Below are 19,749 nucleotides of genomic sequence, written 5' to 3' on the forward strand. Positions count from 1 at the left end.
ATTTCTTTTATTATAATACATTTTTAACGTCTTCTATTTTTTAAAGCATTGAATATTCTTGCTGCATCATCATAGAAGATTTTGCCTTTACTAGGTATTTGTCCATCTTACATCAGTGCATAAAAAATTTGAACGTCTTACATGAAAAAACCTTACCTACGGTAAACACGTGGTTGCAGAGAAATGTGTTCTGAAAGGGGTTCGGTTGTGTTCTGTTGTTCGAAAAGGTTCTGAACAATACTGGTAAATAGGGAAGCTAGATAACGGAGCAAGTGTTGAAAATAATGAAAGATCCAGGAAGAAAAGTGAAACGGATATTATTCTAAATAGCGTAATTCGAAGCTTCTTCCAAAATGCGAGAAATTCGCGAATTTCTCGCCGTAATAATTTTTTAATGCGAGAAAAGAAAAAAATATGCAAGATTCTCGCGCTGTAGTGAAAACACTGCTAGACCTCTTTCTTTTTTTCTTTTTTTTGCTGAATGGTACTGTCCCATAAAGCCGGGGCGTAGTCAGCCTCACATAACCACTGGTAGCTATATTTTTTAACACTCCAAATAAAAATTCCTGCAAGATTAGTTACGATACATCAACAATAGACACATGAGGCCTATAGCGTAAGAGAAATACAATAAAATTTTTATTAGTAATTTATGTTCTTGTATCTGGTTCATTCACTTAATTTTGCGAAAAATTCCAAATATGTTCCTAATTTTCCTTGATTTTTTAAACTCCTGAAAGCTTCTCAGTGCAATAAAATCAAATTATTATTTTTGTTTCTATGAAAATATTCAAGTAGGAAAAAAAAGAGTTTTTTTTTCCTTCCATTTCTATATATACCGAGTTTTTGCATACTACCATAGAATAACCAATTAACACTAAAACAAATACAGCTTTTTTTGTTCTTTAAAAATATTTTATTTTTTAAGTTGATCTGAAGATCGATCTGATTTCATAAATAACAATTTAAGCAATTCTGTTTATGAAGTGATTATGAAAAGAAAACTCAAGTACCCGGTTTTGTGCACCATTACCGTATTTATAAAATTTTCTATAATCAAAATTTCGTACGAAATTTTCCAAAACTTTTTATTCAAAATTTTAGTTTTTATAATATTTAAATATTGATCGTCCCTTCATTAACCTACAGTAATTTTGAATTGAAAAAATTTTTGCTACAATTAACTACAGTTTCAACAATTACGTTAGCAAACGTTCTAATTTTTAATGATTACTACTTTTTAATAACAAATAAAATTTGTTCTTCAAGAAAAAATATACAATTTAATAAAAAATTATTAATTTAAAAATACTGCTTTATAATCTTTTAGCAACGCTAAATAGCCGCCACCTTTTCCTTAAAGTTATCTTAACTAGTATAAAAGGAAATAATTTAAACAGCTTGATATTTATTTGAATGTCAATTTATGTTTTAGCAAAATTCGTAAAGGATTCTCTGTTTAATTGACTATTAATAGTTATTTCACTACCACTTGAGAATATCTGCAATGAAGAGCAAAAAAAAGGGCAAACAGATATGCATTTAAATATATTCTGTTCACATGTGCATGAACAATTAAAAATGTGTAAAATAAACTAATTGGGGAAAAGATTTATGCTATTAGTTTTTCGCAATTAATTCAAAATACTTTTAGAAAATCAAATAAAGAGAAGTATCTATTCTATGCATTTTTCATAAATAACAGAACACACTAAAATAGCTTAAACCTAAGTGAGATTAGCAGATTAATCCCACTTTTTATGAAGTTAAAAACACTCTCAAAATAAAGACCTATCAATATATTTTTAAAAAATTTTAATCAATGTTCTAAAAAATTTAAATTATTTTATATAAATTTTTAAAAAAATCTTAACTGATATTTATATAAATAAAAACATTTAGTATACTTGTTTGTAATAAAAATGTCTTAATGTATGTCAAAAAAAATCTTTCAAATATTTTATTTAAACGTAAGCACTATGTTCTGAATGATAACATTAAAATCATTCGTGATTTCATCGTAAATGAATCGAATTGAATCTCTGAGTCAGCAACAGCGACGAAATTTGAACCCCTTCCAATCCTTGAAATCAGTGCGACGGCGATTGCTGGCGATTTGTTGCAGTCGCAACAAAGCACTATATGACTTTAAGCACTTAGAGCACTATATATTTTAATATAGTGCTATATTTTAATTATACTTGAGGCAATGAGAAATATGTAGTTAAATTAGAGCTCAGCTGAGCTACTTTGAACATCGAATCTAAGACTATGATACGATTTCAGGGAAATTATTGCGTGATGTCAGCTTTACGAGGTGTGCAGTCATTCAAAAGCAGGTATGAAACATCAAAAAAGAACTCTTTTTCTTAAGAGGAAGGGGGGGGGTGTAAAAATGGCTGTTATGGGTATTTCTATAATTATATATCTTCATAATAAACATAAATGCATGAAATTTTGATTTAGTATACTTATATTTTGACTTGAAAAAAGTTTTTTTTTTAAAAAAAAAAAAACNCTCCGTATTAAAGAGATTTTTGAAAAAAGTTTTTTTTTTTTTTTTTTTTTTTAAAAAAAACTTTGAGGCTCACGTGTATCTTTAAAAACAAAATAACAAATAGCGAAAACTGATCAAAATAGCTTTGAGTGGCACATATAGTATTCAAAAGGGTTTGATCATCTAACTTTTATTTAAGAATAATATGACAGTAAATTGTTTGTTACTTATGGGGGGATTGGAACTTGCTTTTTAAATTAAGAGATATTTGAAAAGCAAGGATCTTATGTATGATATGAATAAAGCAAATCCTCTGTAATAAAAACTCGGATATCGATAAAACTTTCGAATGCAAAAAATATTTTTAAAGCGATGCCTTTTAGTGTGACTAGTCCCGCAGTGGACTGATCGTTAAGACACGGTTCCCAGCAGGTCACTGAAGTCAAGCATCACTGGCTACGGTCAGTGTGCGGGTGGGTGACCACTTGGATTAGCCTGCGTAGGGACCGAGGGTGTGCGGTATTGGTCCTTGTTAAACTGTTCTACCGTAAAGTGCTCAACTTCGCGTGCAGGTCGTCGGGCTATCGAAGCGGGGGTGCCATCCCCTCTGCAGAGGATCAAAATTGCGATGGCATATCTTCGGATCATCCTCAGGGATGTTTCCCAGACCGTCGCCAATAGCCCATTGTGCAGCTCTAGTGCGACGTAAATGAACAACAACAACATCAGTGTGACTAGGCGCAATTAACTGTGCTTCATAATGAAGAAATTAATAAAAAGTGTTAAAATGTCGAAAAAATAATTTGTAGGTTTAAAATTTAATTATTCATTAAAAATAGGGCAATAAAATTCATTTTCAGCAGAATTAAAGTTTTTTTTTTTTTTTTTCTGAAGTGGAGTAGGTTTAAATGTTGTTTATTTCTATATAAAAAAAATAATGCGGAAAAAATGGATTCTTAACAGAAAGCATGTTATACACAATATAAAATGCATAAAAATAGTTAAGAAAATAAAACGTTTTTTGCAATTTTCCCTGAATATTTCGAAAATTATCTGATATCATTAAAAAAAAAATTGAAGTATAAAATAGCTTTAAAAAAAAAAAAAAAAAACACAAACATTCGTGAGAGGGGAATTCAGTAAACTATCTTCACGTTGATTTTTTTTTTAAGTGTCCGGGATAGCCTGGTTGGCAGGGCACTGGGCCCATGTCGAAGCGATCGTGGGATCCCCGCCGGCCGAAGACTCCTCGTGTATCAAATGGTAACTGATCAGGGGCGTACGCAAGGGGGGGGGATAGGGGTTTAAACCCCCCCCCCTTGAGCTCAGACAAAGTGAATTTACAAAATAATACAGACAAAAATAAAAATTTTAGTAGAAATTATGCGGGTTATTATTTTTTAAGACTATATATTTTTATTTGCCTTATGCCTACTTTTTTTTCTTAACGTATTNAGAATTAAAGTTTTTTTTTTTTTTCTGAAGCGGAGTAGGTTTAAATGTTGTTTATTTCTATTTAAAAATATAAAAAAAATAATGCGGAAAAAATGGATTCTTAACAGAAACCATGTTATACACAATATAAAATGCATAAAAATAGTTAAGAAAATAAAACGTTTTTTGCAATTTTCCCTGAATATTTCAAAAATTATCTGATACCATTAAAAAAAAAATTGAAGTATAAAATAGTTCAAAAAAAAAAAAAAAAAAAAAAAAAAAAAAAAANTAAAAAAAAAAAAAAAAAAAACACAAGCATTCGTGAGAGGGGAATTCAGTTAACTATCTTCACGTTGATTTTTTTTTTTTTAAGAGTCCGGGATAGCCTGGTTGGCAGGGCACTGGGCCCATGACGAAGCGAGCTTGGGATCCCCGCCGGCCGAAGACTCCTCGTGTAGCAAATGGTAACTGATGCACTTTATATCTGTTGGGTAATAAAGTCTTCCATGTTCCCAGAACAAATCAATATTTCTGTGGTACTGATAGAGGACCTCCCTTACCTTCTGGATTGGGATAAAAAATTGCAAGAATGCGGAGTTGAACATTGGTAGTCTGCTGAAGCCTAGAATCGGGTCAGCTGTTCAACGATGGTTACAGAATAAAAATATTGTTTAAGGTAGCCGTGGTGGCTCAGGGGATAGAGAGATCGCCTCCCAAAGAGGTGTTTGGTAATTTCTTAAATAATAATAATAAGGAAACTAGATTATTGATTTATTTTAGTTCGGTAACAAATTTTAAAACAATTAAAAGCTTACACAGCCAACTGCAACGAAGAAAATTTTCAAAAATGAGAGCGAATCGTTGTATTCTAGTAGCTATATGACAAGCCTCATAATAAAAGTTCAGCTTTTTTACTGTATTTAACTTTAACCGTTATCGTAAAACCAGCTCCGGCGTTTCTCAGAGCCATTTTCTTTTATCTTTACAGTGGACTTTGTACTTTGTCGTGTCCCGTCTGCGTGATAGTAATTTATTGTTAGAATACTGCTGTTTTTTTTCTAAGATGAGTAACGAAGTAAGTCTGTTTTTACTTTAATATTTGCTGTTAAGTTTAACAAGTATATTGTCGATTTTCAAAATGTGAATGCTATCCCTTTTGTGTTATTTTATTATTTTCACATTGGAATGAAAATGGCTGAAAGTTCATATTATCTCATATGTATTATATACTGCAAATTTGTCTAGCGAATGTAATTTTTGTAATAAGTTTTTGTTATTTATTGTATTTAAACTATAAGAGACTAGTTTAATGAAGTTCCATTGAATAATTCGAAATTATAAAATTTTTTTTCGAGAAATTTATTTCAATGTATAACCACTTTTTGTGTGAATCAACGTTTATACATTTAATGTTAAGGATTAAATGTAATTCTTTTAATTGCTGCAATATTTCTTTTGACAAAATTCGTATTTTATGTTAATGATTATGCTTATTGTTAAGGTTTAATATTGCAAATTAAGACGTTTTCGTAGCAAAGATTCGATTAGTTGCGGTTGTAGAATTGTTTGCCCTGAATTTTATGTATTAAAAATTTGTCTGATTTATTGAATGTAATTTGGTTTAATTTGACGTAATGTACATTATATAAGTAGTTCTATTATTGGTCTACTGGATGGTTTTTTCTTTTGATTTTAATTTCTGAATGAGTCAGTTTGACAACCTGTGCTCAAGGAAAAGCATAAATTAACTTATTTTCCCATTTCACTTTTTTAAAAAAAAACTTAGTCTTGCCCTTTTAATGTTGACCTGTTAAAGTCAGTTATTTGGTAGTATAGTTGCGAAAGAATGTTGTTCATTTGTAATAAAATTTAAAAAAAAAAATAAAAATAATAAAATTTGTTAAATAGAAAGTTATCTAAGTTAATTAGAATTATTTTGAGGGTGAGGTCCTTGAACCCTGGTTTGTTTAAAGTTTTGTATTACGTTGATGTATAGTTACACATAATTTTAAAACAGTGTAAGATGAAATGAAAATTCTTGTATGGTTAGGCTAAAAAGAAAAAAACAGGTTATATTTTAATAGATAGGTGTATTGCTACCTTAGGCTACATTAGAAAAAATAATTTCAACCTATAAGATTTTTAAATGAATATTAATTAAAATTATGAGGAAATTTTCTTTTGATCAATTTTTAAAATTTGTCAAATTTTCTAGTTAACTTATTAAACTTCAAGTTTGTTTTTAATCTATATGAAATATTTGCTTAATTTTCTCTTACTCAAACATCTTATGAATATTATAGCATGAAAGTGAGCCTGAACAGTTTCGTAAACTCTTCATTGGTGGGCTGAATTATAAAACTTCTGAGGAGACCTTGAAATCTTATTTCGAACAATGGGGTGAAATTGTAGATTGTGTTGTCATGAGGGATCCTCACACCAAGCGATCAAGAGGTTTTGGATTTGTAACCTTCAAACGAGCCCACATGGTAGATGATGCTCAAGCTGCTCGTCCTCATAAGATTGATGGCCGAGAAGTTGAACCTAAAAGAGCAGTACCCAGAGAAGTAAGATATTCAATTCATTGTTTTGTTTTTGTCAATAGTGCATTTGTATAGATCTGTATTATTTTGTTGCCTATTTAAAATTAAGATTCAGGTAAGACAGAAGTGTGCAGGCTCTTTTTGGTAGTGGGCAGCAAACTAAAACATTTTTCTTAGGTTTTCTTTCATTTACATTTTTATGTTATGTCTAAAACTGTTAAGGAATCTACTTGTCAATTTACAGCTGCATAAGTTCAAGGCAGTTCTAATTTTCTCTTTGGGATTAAAGCAACTTAACAGACTGTTGCCTATATATATCTGCAAACAGTTATATGATTGGTTTTTACTTTCCTATTTTAATGCTGGAAATAAATGAAATGTTTTTGATATTAATGCTAGAAATTACGTTAAATAATGTTATATATTTATTATTTATCTCTTAATTTGAGTAATATAGTTTATTTTTTAATTATGACTGGCAGGTTTTACTGTTTTTTAACCTTGTTTTTCGTCATGTCAAAGACTGGTTTTGATGAGATTGTATTTTCATTTTATTTTAACTAAACAAATTTGAAGAAACATGTGTCACATTGCAAAGCATCTTAATTTTATGTAGCATTTTGATAAAGTGCTTAAATGTGCTTATTTTTGTTATTTGAAAGCCTTCAAAGGTGCTTATTTTTTATTAGTCTTATTTAAAACCCCTAAAGGTGCTTTTTTCATTGGGCATTTTTAAAAAGTGCCGCATATTATTAAATCACCACATATTATGCAAAAGCGTGTTTTTCACATTGTTCTATTCAACGTTTTCATACATCATTTCGGCATAATGCATAGCGTGTGAAAGCGCAAATTATTTTACATGTTTGATGAAATTCCTTTTTGTATGTGCACCTACGGAGCTGGGTTTGATGATATTGCCTTCACATGTGCAACTCTGTTGCATTTTGCAAGATATTCTAGATTTCAGACTTCATTTTCCACTCTCTGCTATCAAACTGAAAAACCTCTTTATCATTTTATAACGGCTCATATAATCAAGAAAGAGTTCTTTGTCAGAAACTAGTTATTTTCTCATGATCATCTTAAGTCTTAATTATTTTACAATTTGTTTATGTATGTAGTGCTTAAAAAGTACTTAAAAGGTGCTTATTTTTTCTTGAAAGATTTAAGCACCCTGTTTTAAGAAAAATGATGTTTGACAAATAACTTAGTTGATAAAAGTATAGTGTATTTTTCTGTTATCATCAAATTGGTGTCAAGTATTTTGAATGAAAAAACTATTTATTGAAAGTATATTTGAATTTGTTTTATTATACATGTTTACATGCATTTTAAATAGTTTCTAAACATTTCATACATTACTCTAAAAATTCTTATTCGATTACCTTTATATATCTTGCTCAAATTGTCTAGTCCTAGAATTCTTTTGTAAAATTTTTGTTGTAAGAAAGGACACAAGAGGTAGACTTAATTTCTCAGGGTAAACTTTATCATAAAGATTTCAATATGCCCATGATCTCTTACAGATATGAGGTTTGATAGTATATTAAAATAGAATATATATGTACACAAACCAAATTTAATTGTAAAAGAGATATCGTTAGCTGCGCTATAATATATATTTATTAGATAGTTTTATCAGTCAAGAGTTAAGTTTTTATAAGTTTTTATATCTCTTGGATGTCAAATACCTAACAGTGTTTATGATGGTTGGAGTTAAATTTTAGTTCCAAGAGCAACAAACCGCAATTGAATTAAAACCCTCAGCATTTAAAAACTTATAAAATATAGAATTATTAAATAAAAATATTTTTCACCTATCTGACCTTTTTTTAAATCTCTTTATCTGGGTGTAAACTTTTGCTTCTTAAATGCCGTTATAATCTATTCCTTTTTACTGACAATATGCCTTTCTGATTTTTTCCAAGTTTTTATTAAAAATATTGCTTCTATCTGTATCAGGGTTGTCACTCCACAGTGAAAACCTGGAAAGTAGAAGGGAATTTAAAAATCTAAAATAACGGAAAGTGCAAGGAATTAGGTTTTTTCTTTACAAACTGAGAAAATTCAGGGAATTTTGTTATTTTTGTCTTATAAAAAATGGTAGCCACTCAAAGTGTAATCAATGAGATATTTAACCATGATATTTCAGCTCTACTGAGGTATTTATTTACTATAGCATTAATTAAGTAGGTTCAGCTGTTTTCTAGCAATTAAAACTAATAAATGTAGTTAGCCCAATAAAGCTCACACAGGAGCACAGTAATTGTTGTTTCCTCTTAATATTTTGTATGTAATATGCTCAGGAAAAGCACGGGGAATTTTTCTCCAGATTTGAGTGGCAACCCTGTGTATGTATTTGTATACATAACCTCTATGAGGGCCACTGTAAACATGGTAATTCGTTTCCTTATACCTCTTGCTTCCTCAGTGTGCAGCTTGCTTTAGGTTGTGTTTGTACTAGAGTATCTGAGTAAAGTTTGAATCTTAAGTGATTATTGTAGGCAAAAACAAAATAGAATACTTATAAAAATTTTGTTCTTAAATAATTTATTGCAGTTATACTCGCATATTTGTTTTTTAAAATTCTGTTTATTAAAGATTTATATTTTCAATAGGATTCTGGAAAGCCTGAAGCTCAAATAACAGTTAAAAAGTTATTTGTTGGTACTTTAAAGGATGATGTTGAAGAGGAAGATTTAAGAGATTATTTCAATCAATATGGCAATATTGTTAGTGTTAGTATTGTGGCTGACAAAACAACTGGCAAACGAAGGGGTTTTGGATTTGTTGAATTTGACGATTATGATCCAGTAGACAAAGCTGTTTGTAAGTGTCTAGTAAATTTGATAATTTTTTCAGTGCCTATTTTTTTTTAATAAATTAATAAGTTCATGCAGCTCTTAACTTTTGTTAATTATGAGTTATTTTAATTATTCTTATTATCTTGAGCTTTCATTTTTCTGAATTGGAGAATTTTCCCCCTTTCATTATAAGGATGACAAATGCCCCCTTATTTGTATATAACTATTAATCTTGTTTTAAATTTTCATAAATGTTTTTTACATTGAAGAAAATGACAATTTTTTTTAAGTTAATAAGGTAATTTAGCTGATATTAGTTAATATATTCAACATTTGTTTTTAGTACGAAAACATGTAATTAAAGGAAAACGATCAGAAGTAAAGAAAGCCCTCTCAAGACAGGAAATGGATAACATCAAGAGGAAAAAGGAAATGAGTTCTTATGGTGGAAGAGGTGGCAGTGGTGGAGGTAATTTTTATCTTTTATTAGTTTTAAGATATTAGTCTATGTTTGTTAGTTGCAATTCGTATGTGTAGTAGTTTTAAAATAGTTCTCTTTTTGCATTCTGTATTATGTTAATCTGATGTGTACTTTTTCAATTGAAACAGAGAAGTAAAGGTTATGTTCATTGATTTATCCATTTTGAGGTGTGTTCATAAGCCTAGGTTACTTCCTAAAGTTAAGGTTAATTTATTATGATAGGCAAATAAAGGTCAACCAGAAATAGTGACATGAAATAGAATTCTTCTGGAGGTGGGCAGAAGCATTTAAGGCAGTTTCCCAGTCGTGAAAATGTTATTAAAAGTAATGTGTAGAGAACCTTAAAAATTCTTTACTGAAGTTCTTCGCAATTGTAGATTTTTTACCTATTGCCAGTAGAAATAAGTACTTTTTACAGTACTTTTTTTTTAAACTTAAAGATAATTTCAAACAGAAAAAAATACTTGTCAAAATAAAATTTAAGTTATTCACTTCATACATTTAAAGTAAATTTTTTTCTTCGTATTATGGTCGAAGCTTCTTGACCTTTAAAACTTAATTAAATTTTTTCTACTTTTCTCTTGACAAATTTAGCTTGCAGTACAGAATTTTACAGAATGAGTTTTTTTATTTTTATTAAGTACCTCATGTAAATATCGTTAATACCCTTAGTTGCTTGCCACCAGTGTAAGTAAATCGGATTCTCAAGTACTGCTTTATTCTTCCAGACTTATAGATATAAAATAATTATTACCATTTAATTCCCCTTTTTTATGAGTAAAAAAAAGTAAGTAGTAAAGATGTATATTAAAAGTGGAGAATTGTTTTACTAACTGTTTTTTAAAAATTTTAGGTGGATATGGTGGTGGTTATGGAGGCAGTGGCGGAGATAGTTATGGCTATAGTGGACCTAGTGCTTGGGGAAATGGAGGTGGTTACGACAATGGCTATGGTGGTTCCAGTTATGGCCCTGGTAAGTTTTCACTTACCTTATCTCTCTTAATGATGCAAAGTATCTTTAATTTGTTTTAAACATTTTTTTATTTGTGCTAGGTGGTGGAGGAGGCTGGGGCAGTGATTATGGCTCTGGTGGAAGTTATGGCGGTGGTCCAATGAGAGGAAGTGGTGGCTACTCTCAAAGAAGTCAAGGTCCTTATGGAGGAGGTCTGTTTCTTTTATTTTCTGAAAGAGGTTATTAACTGTTAACTATTTTGCTCATTGTTATGCTTATTAATATTTTTAGGTGGAAGAAGTGGTGGTGGTGGATATGGTGGTGGCTACAGACGATAAGTTTATTCATTGTCTTAGGGTTAGTAAATTATTTAAATTCTTATATGAAATTTAACATGTTCTAAATTTTGACTAAATTTAATGATGATTCATTATGCATGTTTTTCTTTGTTTTTTTTTTAAACAAAGTTTAGATTATGGCTTGAAAAATTTACTTTAAATAGTGAAAAGGACGTGCTCAGTTAAATATAAATTCTGTTCAGGCGTGCAGCTAATTTGTTAGTTTCTAGGTGACAGCTAGAGGCTATAATCAACTCGTGTCTAGAAGCTATATTACAATTAGTGTTCACCCCTTCAGATAATTCCTTCCTTGAGCTGTTCCTTTTTGCATATTTTATCAGTTGGTAGTTGAATCAATATGTCAGTGTTTAATTTGATTTTGTGCTTTCAGTTCTTGGAAGTATCTTCAAAATTCTAAATTTGATTTTTTAAATTTACTCTGAAGTGCATGCAGTTTATAGATTAATCTTATAAGTGTTAAGATACTAATTTAATGTCAAGAATGTTTCGATGTAATTACTGAGTTTTTTTATATTGAATCTTGCATTTTTAATCTAGGAATGTTTTAAACTGTCATAGCCAGCTCCCCACAGTATAGGCCAAAACGCTGTAGGTGATAGCAGTTAGAAGGAGGTTAGTGAGAGGAACGAAGTTTGCTAGGCAGGCACCAAGTTAAGGAAACTGCTAGGTCAGCTTAGTTCTTCAATGCCAGAGAGAGGAGATTTAACTACAGCTGCGGTTTTATACTGTCTTCATTTTACATTCCGATATAAGTAGTTCAGGCGATAGTTTTTAATTCCCTAAGACTGAACTGAATTTTTGTAGCTTTTCAGATGATCAACCTAAAAAATTATTTTAGCTTTCATTGTAAGACGTGCAAACCGTGATGTGAATTATTTGTCACCCATTTTTTTTTTGCAATTCGATGTCACCTGGAGATCCATTTATTCAAATAAATGTAACTCACATATAGATGTCTAGAAATTTTCACTTATTTTTTTCATATTATACGTCATTTCTAAGTGTTTTACTTACATTAGCATTTCTTTCCCTTACACTTTGATTAATAAAGAATTATGTTAAGTTTTTATATTTGTTGTAGTCTGCTTTAATAAAACAAGTACATAGATATTCAGATTATTCCATTTTTACCAATTTAAAAGCTTCATACCTATATCTTTTATAGATTTTTCAAATTCTAAATTATGCACCCTTACGAGAAGATTCAACATTTCCAAAGTTTATTTGACTGTGTTAAGTCTGCAGCTAAAGTTCAATTTTAATGGTTTTGTCTTAAATGTAAAAGATAATTTGGTGGGGCTTCTTAGAAATGGTATTGTCAATGTTATTTAGCATGGACTTGTGCAGAAGTTTTGATCTTAATTTAGGCAAAGTAAAATTTTCAGCCAGGCCACTCAAACCATCTTAATGTCGAAAATTTTGATAGTTTCATTGGGAAGGAATCAACAAATTGCTTCAAATATTTGGGTGGGACTTTCATATTTACTTGTCATATTTAAAAATGTAATTGTCATAATGTAATCTTATGTCTTATATGGGGAAGATAAATTTCAAGAATCTAAGTTGATCTTATGGTACAATTTATTGAGAAAGATTTAAATCTAATGAACAACAGTTCAGTAGTCACAGGATTTTTAAAATTGATTTAGGAAGAATTGTTCAAAAGCAGTTTTTTTCTTTCTTCCAAATAAATGTTAAGTTGAAATTTATATTGTGAAAAACATAGATTCAGAAGTATGAAGTTCTGACTATAAAGATTATTTAACAAAATTGTAATTTTAAACAAAATATTAGATATTCGGATTGGTTTTAAGTGATAAAATTTCCATCGATTGTTAATGAGTATAATTTTGAAACTTAACAAAAGAATCTTAAGTGTTACAATTAAATTATTTTTCATTTATATTTTATTAAAATAAGATGTAATTAAATTTAATATAAATCATTCAAGCTCTGTTCGATTTGCAATTTTACATAGATTTTTAAAATTTTACTGCAATGTTGATTTGGGTTTTATAGTAAAATTAAAAGAAATAAACATTTTATAGCAATGGCCAGAAGGAATTCTAATTGATGTAGATGTTAAAATGCAAATTTTTTTTTATCAATATTGATTTGAATAAGATTTAAGAAGCTTTTTTTTTTCAAAATGGACTGGTGAACAAGAATAAAAACTTGTGGGAACTTAAGAAAAAAAAATTTTTTTTCTTCAAATTTCAAGTTAAACTATTGGGTATTATATTAACGGTTAAAATGAATTGAAATAGGTAAGAATTTAAATTACAGCCCTTCGATAAGGATTGGGTTTCATTTGATTAATCATTTGACAAAAAAAAAATGTGCTTCTGGCTAAAAAAAATACAAAATTTCAACTGTGCAATAATTTTTTTTTTGGCCTTTTAATGACTTTCTGCAGTTAAGTGATAGAAGTCTTTTGTACAGACCTTTTTCAAATTAATCTTCCATTTGGGTATTAAATTGAAGTTAACTGCTTAATTTAAAGTATTGAAGTTCAATTTATTTGAAATAATTAAATTAATTCTTTTTAAATGTCTGGGCAGAACCTCAAATTTTTTAAAATTTTGCTTGATTCAATGTGCAGTGTCAGTCAAAATTTTTGTCTAGATTTTAGTCCCACTTAAAATATATTCACTGGTTGATATCAGTTTCATCAATCACAGTAATAAATAAAATACTATTTGTCTCCATGTTTTTGTAGTTTAATGCAATTAAGAGCTTTAGTGAAGTTGCAGTTTTATATAGGTATTGAGAAAATAAGTTTAAGTAAATGAACATTATAAATTTTGATTTTAATTAATGTTAGTATAAATATAATTGTTAGTTGAACCTTATGGAGCATCCGTTAATTTATGTTCGTGATTCAGGCATATTGTCTCGTGCAAGATTTCATTGTTTCTACTTATTGGAAATGAAGTAATTTTATGAAACTCAATTAACAATTTTATATGGCAATGAATTCAGAGCAATTTTTTAATTCAGTAACAAATATTGCTGAGTGAAGTTTCACAAATTTTGGAATAATCTCATCTGATTTAAAGATGACCTATACCAATCAACAAGACATTAATGATTTTTAAATGGTGAATTAAAAGATGATTCACTAACTTGTGTACTAAAAAGTTATAGGCATATTCACTGTTTTATATAGAAGTTTTTAAAATCCTACCGTAATTATTTAAGTGAGTTTTTAATTTTATTATAAATATTTCATTAAATATTGGCATGAGGAAATAGTAACTAATTTATACTGGTTATTTTTAGCAACAGTGCTATAAAACTTACTGAAACTAGTTCTGAAAGTGATTCTAAAAATTTTTTTTTTTCTTTTGCCCTTATATGTAATATAGCAAGTTACAATTTTTAGTTTGCTCTTTTTAAACGTAGTCATGCATATAAAAAGTAAATATTACGAAAAATTTTTGGATTATTTTGAGTATATCTTTGGCTTTTTAATTTAAAATTCCTTTTTTATTAAAGTAAATCCATTTTTAATTTGGTTCAACTCTGTTTCTGTTTATTTCAAGCTGGCCTGTCTCTTACTGTAAAAGTTTTTCTGAAGCAGTAATAGGGATAGTTTGAGAAATTGCCAGCTTTACAACTCTAAAAATCATGAGCTGATTTGTTAAAAATTTTTAGGATATGTATTTTTTGCATTGTAATTTTTAAACAGGTGTTAACTGAACATTATTTACAAGAGACAAATACTAATTCATTACTTCATAATCAGCAGCGTTTAGCTCATGGTAATTACCTTTATCAAGTTATTGCTATTTGTGGACTGCCAAATTTATTCCTGTTTACCCCAAGTCTGTTTCAGCTTAAATTTTCAGTTAGTTAGCCCATTACTTAATCATCCTAAGAGAAAATACTTGAAATATAACTTTTGCCATTTTAAAATACTTAAATTGACTGTTAAAAGGTGCATCTTTTTCACTTTTTAATATTGTGCACTTGTAGTTAAAAATATACATTCATAAGTCAAAATTTTTCTTTTAGAACACAGATTAAAATTTTTTTAAATCTAAAATATTCAACTTATTTATAGTGAAACTTGTTGAATTCTAGTTAAAGGATCATTAACTTAATTTTTTTTACTTAGCACTATTAATAAATTCCACTGAAATGTTATAAATTTAAATTTTTTAATGATTTAACATCTTACATTTATACTGTAAAAGTATGTAATTCTGAGGTGCCAAATTTTGAAATTAGGGACTGATCATTATTAAATTTCCTACTATCTGATTTTCATCTAAGTTCTTCGGTCTGGTGACTATGAAGTGAATTACTAATTTCCTCAATTACAGTAATAAATCTTCAGGGATTGAACTCAGCAGTTAAAAAAATTTATCTTAGTCGTTAAAGAACTTCTGATATAGTGATGTAAAAAATTTTCAAGAAACAAACAATCCACAAACACAGTTTTTCAAAAAAAAAAAGTGTGAATATTGATTTTGAAATAATTAAATCTCTAAGTTTTGTCCAATTATAAGTTTTTGCGATAGTGGATTGAGATTTTTAATGCTCTCTTATTTACTTTCTAATTCCTTAACTATTACACCTACAATAAAAAGATGTGATCATACTGTTTCATAAAAAATACGTTGCAATTTCAAATTTAGCACTTGGGGGTGTTTAACGAATGCTGTGTAAATAATTTTTTTCGTAGTTTCTTCTAGTTCATTTCTGAAACTTAATAAATGCATAGTAAAAAGTAAATTTTTGTAAAGCATTTTAATCTTTTGCATTTTTTGAGTATAAATTATGTTTTGGGACATAGTGTAATGCATCCTTAACTATTTTCATTGCTCCGTATTTCCTGAAATATTAATGCAATAAATGCTATGTTTTTGTAGTAAATTTTGTACAAATTATTTTACACCTGAAATAAGTTTAGCATGAACCCTTATTTTTTCAAAATTAGCCAGCTCAAATAGCTTAAGGGGGTCACACAACTTCCTATATCCGAAAGTCTAGCTAGCGCAGATTTTAATCAATGGAGTCTACTGCCCCTTTTTTAAAAATTTATTTTTAAGAACTAGAAACTGTAGGCATTACAATCTCTCAAAGTTAATTAATTTCTCATCACTATGCTGTAGTTTTAAAATTCACATTAACTTAGAATGCAAGTCTGTTAGATTTAGTGACAAATTTCTGATCATTCATTACATTTAAACTATTAGATTTCTGATTTGTTATTGCGTCTCTGCTCCTGTATTTTCACGTTTTATTATATTAAATTGTAATCCAAAGAAACGGGCAGGGATGTCATTCTCGACACTAGGCTTCCAAATGAAAACTTAAGTTTAAAACACACATCACTAAATTCATTCACGAGGACTTTCAATAGGCTAATCAAAAAGCCAGTTTTTTGTTAGTCAAGACCAATTTTGTTTTCATATCCTGTTTTATTTTCTAATTTCTAGAAACTTGATATTTTTGTAGGAAATCTTACGTACATAATTATTTTTAGCCTGCAGTTAAGGTATTGTGAAAGACTTAAAAGCAGAAATCAAAGATGTCCTTAATTATTAAAAATTTCAATAAATGTCCTGACATTTTTGTAGAAACTTCAGCTAGAATAAATATTTATCTAAGAAAGAATTGAAGAAATTTCAAGTTCAGAAAGTTTGTTATATGATATGAAACAAAATGAATGCGTAAGTCTTCATAGCATGTTAAGTATGGCATTAGTTCACTTCCATTGTTAGAAACAATTACCCTTGACTTGATGGTATAGAACATATATGTGAGAAAATTATAAAAATCTCTCCTCCCATCACTACATAGATTTTTACGTAACTTTTTTTTTCTTCAAGAAAAAGAAATCTTTAGTTTTCTTAAATGTTTCTTTTTTGCTTAAGTGCAGGAACTTCTGAAACTACTACCAATTGTATATCTGCGAGTCCAGTTTTGTAACCTGAAAATTGCTCCCATTCGAAGATTTAGGCCTTAATTTTTATATTCTGGACTTCCAGCCCTGTTTAATGCTATTTCATGTAGTCATCGTCTTTTAGTGGTCTTACCAAAGATATTGATGTATGAAAAAGATTTTTGTATTTTTTTTTTAAATGAGAAATAGGCCGTAGAACATTCTAATTCTTATCAACAATTTATCCATAGAACTTTTTAGACTTGAATACAAATCGCTTGAATACGTAACACGATGTTAGATATAAAAGTAGCATGAATGCAAATCGAAATACTGGCTTCTTTAAATCGCCTGAATACGAATCAATTCGCTACTTGTTTCTCTCAGAGCTACCAACTCTCTGTTCATATTATATTAATTCAATCAATTCTACCCGTTTTTAAAAAAAATCTAGCTGTCACTAAATTTTTAGTTTCAATTCAATTTCCTTTTCAAAATTATCTTGCAAACGTTTATAGAAAATGGACCGAAAATAATCTGGATGTATTAAATTTTTTTTTCTATTTAAAACACTAGTATCATTGTGATCTGAAAATTGTTTAGTTCCGCCCCGATGTTATCCATCGTGGGTATGAACATATTCTCGTTAACAACCACTCTCCTAAATTGGAGTATTCTTTCAGAATCTGCAAGTTTGGAAGCTTCCAGTTCAAGCACTGGAGGAAAAAAGAGCGAAGCAAGTATATAGAATTGATATAAAATGTGTTTAAATTTTTTTTTTTTACAGATGTTGAACTTGAGTAAGTATCAATGAAAAATAGGATGGAAATAATTTTTTCTAACATTTATTAAATAGGCGTTCATATTGTCTAAAGTTCTGCTGTGGCAATTATTATTTTCAGTAATAAATGCTTATTGTGCGACTGTGATCAGAACCGTTACTTATATCGATAAAGCAGTTATGATTCCAAATCATATTGGCTTCAAGTTCGGAATAAATGAAAGCACAACTTATTTTTCCTCGAAGAGAATGGTTAATGACATTTCTTTATTTGAAGCACATTGTTAAAGCTTTGCTTTATCTAGGCTTTACTGTCTGTTTTTAAACATATTCTTTTTCGAAACAGGCTTCTAATGCAGAAGGGCACAATAATCTTGCAAAGAGTTTAGTTTGACATATTAAAAGTTGAAATGAATATTGATCTACACATTATATACAACTTAGCAATTATGATTTATTGTTTAAATTTTTTTAATTTGAATAAATCATGCAAAGTTTTAGGCAGGATTTTCGATTTCCTAAATTCTAGAGGTTATCTTAATGTTTTTTTTTATTGTTTTACTTTATTATTTTATTATCTTCGACACATGTCAGTCCTGCAACCAATTGGCTCTATCCACGCTCAGCGGTATGTCTCCGAAAGTTCCAAGTGCCATTTTTTTTTGTATCACCTTTTTATGTGTGTCTCTTGTTTCACGTAGATATGTATTTTCTTTTTTTAGTAGAAATAAATGTGTTTCTTTTAAATTGTGTTGTGTTTTTATCATTTTAACACTTTTGTGAATAACATTTCAAATAAGATTTTCGGTATTTTCCTTTGGATGTTCTGAGAAACTGCTATTTCAAAAGCACATTATTTGCTCTCTAACTAGATATGAGAAGTCTATAACGAATATCTTCCAATGACGACGTGCCCTTATAATTATTTCAGATGCTTATCTTAAAATTTTCATTATTCTTGAATTATTTAGCTGTCTGGCTTTGATTTTCGTCTTTTTTTTCTTTTTTTTTTAATATGGAAATATCAATTAGAAGTTGGAATTTCTGTGCGATCATTTCGCTCTCTTGCTTGTTTTTAGAACTGCACACTTATTCATTTCAGTGAAATGACAAGTGCTAAACAATTTATAATTTGTGCGATTTGATTTTCTTTTAAAATGCAATTTGCGATACCATTGAATCTATCGCATCAACTGACTATTTAAACTGAGCATGGTAATTGAAAAACTTAATGGAAATATAGCATTCTCTATGACCGAGCTTTTTTCACCTAAGCTTAGGAAATATAAGCGAATGTTTCAGACGGAACCCTTGAAACTTGCTCTAGAATCTAATGTTTACTACATCCTGAGTTCATTACAGCGGTGTTAGAATTTCTTATTTATTCATCATGAGGCGAAAAAAAAAAAAACTTCAAATAAAATATGTGATCTGGTTAAAAGTTAAAGGTATTCAAATCCTTATTTTTCCTACTTTTCATTTACTGTGTTTGAAGAACAGTTGTCACTGCAACAGAGTTGATATCGTACGCGAATCCGATCCTTTGACTTGAATATTTTAAACAGCAGGTATGAGTAAGTTAGTGGAGACTGAGAATGTTCTATTACCGTGAAGTGCTTTTTGGATAATTAAAATCTATATTTTTTAGAAGTGTTCATGTTAATACTTATCCGGAATATGGGTAATCTATTAACTTTAAATTGCCAGAATTGAACGCAATGCACCGACATTTTTAGATAAAGCTATAATTTTTACTCATTTATTGCCCTTCCTGGTGGCTTACACTATTTGGTAAAGAAAAATAATATTTTGCACTATATTAGTTTGCTATCAAACTAACTCTCACATTTGGCATAATATTGCTATAGACAAACGCTATATTTACTCAGGGCTAAAGAGAATAGAAGGGCTGGTTCACTCCTTTGAAGAAACTCTCGTCTCGCCAATCCTCCGATTTTCTCTTGTGACGTCACTTCGGCGCAAAGCTCGCACTTTTACT

General features: G+C 29.2%; 1 protein-coding gene across 1 annotated transcript in view; it reads left to right on the forward strand.

Moving 5' to 3' along the window:
* LOC107442731 (uncharacterized) overlaps nt 1–12,145 on the forward strand; it is a 28,655-nt gene extending 16,510 nt beyond the window's left edge. Inside the window, exons 8-15 of the mRNA XM_016056364.3 lie at nt 4,836–5,009; nt 6,238–6,501; nt 9,099–9,309; nt 9,628–9,753; nt 10,619–10,738; nt 10,819–10,929; nt 11,009–11,074; nt 11,614–12,145. Coding sequence (XP_015911850.2) covers nt 4,836–5,009; nt 6,238–6,501; nt 9,099–9,309; nt 9,628–9,753; nt 10,619–10,738; nt 10,819–10,929; nt 11,009–11,055 — 1,053 coding nt within the window. The 3' untranslated portion in view covers nt 11,056–11,074; nt 11,614–12,145. The remainder of the gene's footprint in view (nt 1–4,835; nt 5,010–6,237; nt 6,502–9,098; nt 9,310–9,627; nt 9,754–10,618; nt 10,739–10,818; nt 10,930–11,008; nt 11,075–11,613) is intronic.
* Nucleotides 12,146–19,749: the final 7,604 nt, after the last annotated feature.

This window comes from Parasteatoda tepidariorum, chromosome 10 (assembly GCF_043381705.1).
Source record: "Parasteatoda tepidariorum isolate YZ-2023 chromosome 10, CAS_Ptep_4.0, whole genome shotgun sequence".
Taxonomy (NCBI): domain Eukaryota; kingdom Metazoa; phylum Arthropoda; class Arachnida; order Araneae; family Theridiidae; genus Parasteatoda; species Parasteatoda tepidariorum.